Source organism: Electrona antarctica (assembly GCF_951216825.1).
Source record: "Electrona antarctica genome assembly, chromosome: 16".
Classification (NCBI taxonomy): Eukaryota; Metazoa; Chordata; class Actinopteri; order Myctophiformes; family Myctophidae; genus Electrona; species Electrona antarctica.
The window spans coordinates 17,847,153-17,854,034 of record NC_136797.1 but is presented as its reverse complement, the minus strand read 5'-3'; the positions used below and the strand labels follow the sequence as shown (position 1 = coordinate 17,854,034).

At 42.6% G+C, this 6,882-nt stretch overlaps 1 protein-coding gene across 1 annotated transcript; it reads right to left on the bottom strand.

Moving 5' to 3' along the window:
• Positions 1-222: 222 nt before the first annotated feature.
• On the bottom strand, positions 223-5,862 carry LOC306939851 (E3 ubiquitin-protein ligase TRIM35-like). The gene is made up of 4 exons (XM_079524607.1): positions 5,754-5,862; positions 3,779-3,959; positions 2,700-2,877; positions 223-1,496 (listed from the first exon to the last, which is right to left on the bottom strand). The coding sequence occupies exons 1-4, from the start codon at positions 5,762-5,764 to the stop codon at positions 589-591; spliced, it is 1,278 nt and encodes a 425-aa protein (XP_079380733.1). The 5' UTR covers positions 5,765-5,862; the 3' UTR covers positions 223-588.
• Positions 5,863-6,882: the final 1,020 nt, after the last annotated feature.

The following is a 6,882-nucleotide window of genomic DNA, read 5'->3' as shown; positions in this document are numbered from 1 at the left end:
TACATTACTGATTAATTACTAATTAACTAACTGATTAATTACTAATAATTACTAATAACTAATAATTACTAATAATTACTAATACTTACTAATTAACTAACTGATTAATTACTAATAACTAATAATACAATTACTGATAATAATACATTACTGATTAATAATACAATTACTGAATAATACAATTACTCTCTTCTGAATAATTCTGGTAATAAGTAATAATAGGCCCACAGAGCCTACTCTGCGCCGTTAGAGTTGCGCACTGATAGGCACAGCATAGTAAATATTAGTCCTCCCTCCTCCGCGGGCCTGAGTTTGAATATCACTGCTGTAGAACACTCAATGCATTTTGGTGTAAGGGATTTATCCCGCCGCAGTGGATGTACCTCGGTGGGCAGTGTTGGTACCTCGGTGGGCAGTGTTGGTACCTCGGTGGGCAGTGTTGGTACCTCGGTGGGCAGTGGATGTACCTCGGTGGGCAGTGTTGGTACCTCGGTGGGCAGTGTTGGTACCTCGGTGGGCAGTGTTGGTACCTCGGTGGGCAGTGTTGGGGTCCAGGATCACAGGAGTGTAGGAGACAATGTCCTTCATCTAGACTCTGAAGTCCAGGTTGCTCAGGTGTTTGGTGACGTCTATCAGTGCTACTGAGATTGGCTGTGGGGCCTGCATGGTGAGCTGAACTCTTTCCATCGTGGTCTTATAGTTCTGCAGGAACAAGACGTGGTCGTCGGCTCTCAGCTGGTCCTCATTGGCTCGGATTGCGTCTGAGAGGGTCACCATTTCTTTGCTCAGCCCATCTCTCCTCTCCTTTATCTCCTGACTCTTCTGTGCCTCTTCAACCCTCAGAATGGTAATCCTGGTCTCCTCTTCCTCTTGTAGGAACTGATGAAGGTTTTTAAATTGTTCCTTAATCTGCGTCTCTGTGTTCTGGGCCTGGACCTTAATGTGATTTTCTGTTAGGTCATAATTTGTTTTAACTTGATCAAAGTCTTCCAGCTTCTTCTTTAAAGGCTTCAGTAATTCCTGGACTTCCTGTTTGCAACGCCCCGACGCTTCACTCACAGGTAAGAACTTGTGACCAGTGTGTTTTTCTGAATCCCGACACACGAGACACGCCAACTGTTCATCGTCCAGACAGAAGAGCCTGAGCTTCTCCCCGTGTGCGGCACAGAGGACCTCTGAGCTCACCGACGAGTTACTCTGGCGTTTCTCCTCCAAGAAGTTCCTACACAAGTTCTTCAACACCAAGTTTGTAGGAGGATTGTCACTGAAGGATGTTGTTTTACAAACAGGACATTCATGTGTTGGTCTTCCTGTCCACCATTGCTGCAGACAGCCTTTGCAGAAGCTGTGGCTGCACGACAGCAGAACAGGATGTTCAAAGATGTCATGGCACACAGGACAGGTGAGCTCCTCTTCCAGACGAGCCAGACGTGAAGCCATGTTGTCTGCAGTCATACTCTTCTTCTGACTCTTCTTCTTCCCTGAGGCTGTTACAGCTGGAAGACAATTCAACATTGATAACATTATGAGTAGCAGTAGTAAGGCTATACTTCTAGTTATACAGTAGTACTGGTCCACCTGCCCCACGCCGACTGCCTGTCATGGTGTCAGAGGCAGTTTGTGTGTTGAACAATATCAAGTCCACTAGCACTTTACAGTTTCACACACCGAATTGTTTATTAGAGATGTTTATAACCTAGCAATGAGAACCATGTACACACCTTAAATATAGGACAGTGGCCAAAACCGGTCTAAAAATTTTTCCCTAATGTTTTATATATGGTTACCATTATTATTATTAATCCAAGCCCTATAAGGGACCAAAGTCCCTTATTGTATTTGTCTTGTATTGAACTCTTCTCCTTCCTCCAAAAATAGCAGTTCTGGCTGAACCATGCAGTCGGTGTTCGCGAAACGCAGCAATAATATGGTAGAGGGCTATGCCAAGCGGTGAAGATGCGAAGCCCACGACCACTGGCCATAGGGTGGCGTTATAGCACTCAATTGAAAATGCAAACTTTGAACAGGCACAGCTCATGAACCGTTTGACCATGGGCAATAAAACTTTGATACGTCTCCTCATGCCAAACAACTTTCGTATTTTTTACCTTTAGACACCCACCATTTTGAATTAGTTCAAATCTATCTTCTCCCAGGATCTTTGATCAAAATGCACGGAAATTTAAACAAAGTATATTTCTTTATTGAAAAAAATGAAGGTTTTATGAGCCAATGAAAAATGTATGCCCCTAAAACATACATGCAGAGTCACATGTTTATGAAACTTTACATTATGGTAGAGGGTCATACCAAATATCCCTGAAACCAGTCTTACTCCAATTGGCCAAAGGGGGGGGCGCTATAGCAAACGTTTGAAAATGAAACCTTTGAACAGGCATAACTCATGCCTCGTTTGGCCAAAAGCCAAGGCAATTGTTTCCACATGTGTCTTGACTCATGGGGAACACATCTGTCAGTTTGACCAGTAAGCTCCGCCCTCAGATTCTCCGCCATTTTGTTGAGCTTAAACATGATTTTCACTAAGCAATAATTGTTTTTGTAAATCTCTATGGGAAATCTCTATGGGAATCTCTATGAATGGCTGATTTTTCAGTGGAACCAGAAAACCACGCCCACTGCTATGCCCAAACCCAATCCAAAAAGTAAATATAGTCCAATCCTCACTTTGCTGTACTTACCCGAGTCTGTTCCGCTGACCACCTGTAATGCATATGTTATAGAGTTGGCAAACAGAGTGGCATCATTCGGGGTACAAAAGTTCAGCCCCCACACCTGTCTGCCATCACGCCACTGGTGGAAGTTTGGAGTGGCTTGGTTGTACTTCAACCCTTTAATGATTGCATAGTTGATAACCATCTGGCACAAAAAGAAGAAACAGCAAAAACCACAAAAACAAAAGGACAAGTTGAATTGACAGGTTGCCTGCAGGGAGGCTGTGAATTTCCATTTTTGTGTCACAATAGTTTGAACTGACTGCAATACAAGTAAACGCCCACTAGATGGGGTTGAGACTTTTTGTTCCGCTGGCTTTACGCCCGGGGTGACTGTGTTTTGATGCAAGCTTTCTAGTATTCATTAATACAGTATTTATCTGAAAATGTTTTGCCAGGGACCCCCAGAAGAGAAGATTATCATTATCAGTTATTCAAAATCGTCCAAACAATTGCATCGCAAAGTGACACGTTGTGAGCTTGTAGATCTATTCATGAATAACTGACATATAAATGGATTTAGTGGTTAAAATGATTGTGATGCTATATTAACTACTTTTGCTGGGGACCCCCTGGATCCCCCCCAAGGACCGCTGGGGGTCCCCGGACCCCACTTTGAGAGCCTCAAGACACTGGATAAACCAGAAACCTAGATTCTGTTCTGTTGAAACAAACTACTCTCCAAACATCAACTGTACATTGAAACTAGAATTATGCAATTGCAATTGTTGCATCTTGTGTAATACATTTACATTCATCATATCGCAAGACATTGTGAGCTTGCAGATCTGCTACTTTTGGTATTTGTGAGTATTTATGAGCAAAATGCCTGTAATGACAAATACACCAGGATGAAAGTAGTTAAGTCTGGCTGTGCGTGGGATTTTATAGATATTTAACCAGTATTAACACAAGAGATTGTGACTAAATGATAACTACAACTAGATCCAATGGAGAAAAAAAAATCCATTTCATGAAAGTTACGCATTTCCAAGAAGGTTTCTGTGACTAGCCTACTATACAATATGCATGGTTAGACACTATACCTGCTGACCGGTCTGTATTTTGTGGCCCACTTGCACTACCCGGAAGGTATTGGTCACAGGGTTGTGATATATGTGAAACCTTGAAAAGGTTGCAGGGCCTTCAGATGCTGCTGGTACCCAGCGCATGTTGGTGTCATCATACAGCATGAATGTAGCCCGCACCTGGCAGATACTGGACTCACTGTCAGAGGAGAGGAGAGGATAGGAGAGGAGAGGAGAGGATTATGTATGCACACTGGTAGCCAAAGTGCCAATACTTTAATATAGAATGCAGATATACATGCTGAAACATTGGTTTATTTACGCTACGTCCTACAAATCGGCACTTTGGCTACCAATGCGTGCAACCACCTTGTCCCTTGAAGAATATACTATTCAGTTTATTCTCCTGTGGACCCGCAACACCACAAGGACTTTGTTGTGCGTAGCATTCAGGTGCACAAAGATTGTGCATGCAACATTGTTATAACTATCATTATATAGGCTATGATGCCATGCTTCATTTTTATGAAGCTGATAATATTGGCTTATGCTCAAAGTGCCACGGTATTATGGTAATAAATGTACATTGTGTAAATGTGTAAACTATCAGTGACGTCACAAGGAGTAATGGACTGACAACCATATATGGAGGACCGACTGACTGACGGGTTTTGCAAGTTTTCATAGTAATCTGCAACCTTCGGTCGCAATAACTGACAACTAAACATTGTTACCTTGGATATAATCTCATATGACTGCATTTGAGTTTAGCTATGGATAAGATGTCAAAATAAACACATTCTCGAACTGTTCTGAAGCCAAAATAGTCTTTGCTGAAAACAAGCAGTTTTGCACACGCACACACACACACACACACACACACACACACACACACACACACACACACACACACACACACACACACACACACACACACACACACACACACACACACACACACACACACACACACACACACACATCCACTCTGTGTTGCAGATACTTAACAATCCATGAAAAAATGGATGCAATACTAACAATGAGTATAGGATACTTTTTCCCAACAGCTTTTTCCTGTTTATGGATAATATTATATATTCAATTCCGGACAAACAATCAAATTCTTATTAGAAATGCATGAAATAGGCTAATGGTTTACCAGCACCATTCCTATTTCACATAATTTTGAATAGACTGTAATAGTGTCATCGACAGATGCTTGTTTCTCCTCTTTCCTGTCTAGTCTTCTGGCTGATTTATGAAGTATGAATCTATAGGCTCTCAGTACCTGGCACGTTATAGTATCGGTAGAGACAAAAATCACACCCGTGTGAAGTGAGGGGTGCTCTTATCATCGTACATCATCATGACGTAACATGTCGATTTGCTCAGACACATAAACGTAAATTCTCCATTCAATGTTAATTTAACAAAAATACAGATTCACTTGTGTACAAAAATCTACACTATAGAGAGTATGCACGTGAGATCATCATCAGGGGCGGCGGTGGCTCAGGGGTAGAGTTTCTGGATGGTAACCGCAAGGTCGCCAGCTCGAACCCGGGCTCCCCCAGAGTTAGTGTCGAAGTGTCCTTGAGCAAGACTCTGAACCCCTAATTGCTCCTGATGTGCTGGTTGGTACCTTTCATGGTTTCAGCTGCCATCAGTGTATGAATGTGTGTGTGAATGGGTGAATGTAATGCACAATCTATGTAAAGTGCCTTGGATAAAGGTGCTATATAAATGCACCATTTACCATTTATTTACCATTTACATCATCATGTCAAACCTGGAAGTTACACACCTACTGAGTGGCAAAAAAGTACTTTCTGGCCATGACAGCCCATACATTCAAACAGAAAAGTTGTATTTGATTCCATTAAACGACATTAATTAAACTCACTTGATTTGCCATTCACTTTATGCATACCCTCTATAGCTGAATATTTTTGAGGGGCTCAAAAATATGGCCCATATCGGCAGCTGTACTCACCCCATGTTCATGATTGTCTGGTGGCAAATCTAGCTCAATTCAACCGTGCATATACGTCTGTCAGTGTCTTTTTAAGTTCACTTGCTTCCTCCTTTCCTCGTCAGTTCCACTTCTATCGAGCCGAATGCGCTTTCACACTGTGCTACACCTCTCTCTCTCTCCTTCTTGACCAACACACGGCCACAACCTCTGACCTTGTCTGCTCACTTCCTACCTAGACTCGACTGCTTTTGTTTTCTATCTCTTCCTCCTTCATTGTTATGAATCATGCCATGTTATACAGCTAAGTAAGTCTGTGTACTGAACTTGAGATACAGTGTACTTGATATGTGACAGTACAGCTTGCACTGGGCCTGATAGTGATATGTTTCTCTGTCTGCATTGTACTGTCTTGATATGTGACAGACAGTACAGCTTGCATTGGGCTTGATAGCGATATGTTTCTCTGTCTGCATTGTACTGTCTTGATATGTGAGGCATCCTGTTAGGTTGGCACCCATAAGGTCAGACCGTCAGCCTGGTATGCCGACAGTAAGGTTAGCCTTGTACCTCGTGAGGTCAGCCTTGCACATCATCATGCCACGTTCCTATGTCGCGCATCTTCATATCTTGCTGTCTCATTTCTCGATCCAGCACTATAAATATTCCCTGTAATAAACTTTGTGAACCTATAGTGTGATACTGCCTCAGTGCCTCAGTGTCTCTTTGTTTGTTCTCCCGGGCCAGAGCCAGACCGAGGGTCCTTTTAGAGATCACAACAATTAGTCTCATCTCTACACGTTGGCTGCACGCCTGCATGTTCATTACTGTATGTTCATTGCCACTCTAACCAACCCCCCTTCATGTGCACTGCAGAATCCTCAGGGTTCATTTAACCATGTAACCAAATGGACCTGTCACACCTTTCACAGCCCGTTTGGTTACTACTAGCTATTTGTCCACTATTTACAAATGGATTAATTAACACTAATACGGCTTTTGTTGTGTGATTTTCAACTCTTCTCGACTCACCCTTTCCCTCCATGCCTTATGTTGTTTGTTTACAGTACATTTGGTGCCTCGTCCAGATTAACTATGGCCTCCGTGTGTGTGTGTGTGTGTGTGTGTGTGTGTGTGTGTGTGTGTGTGT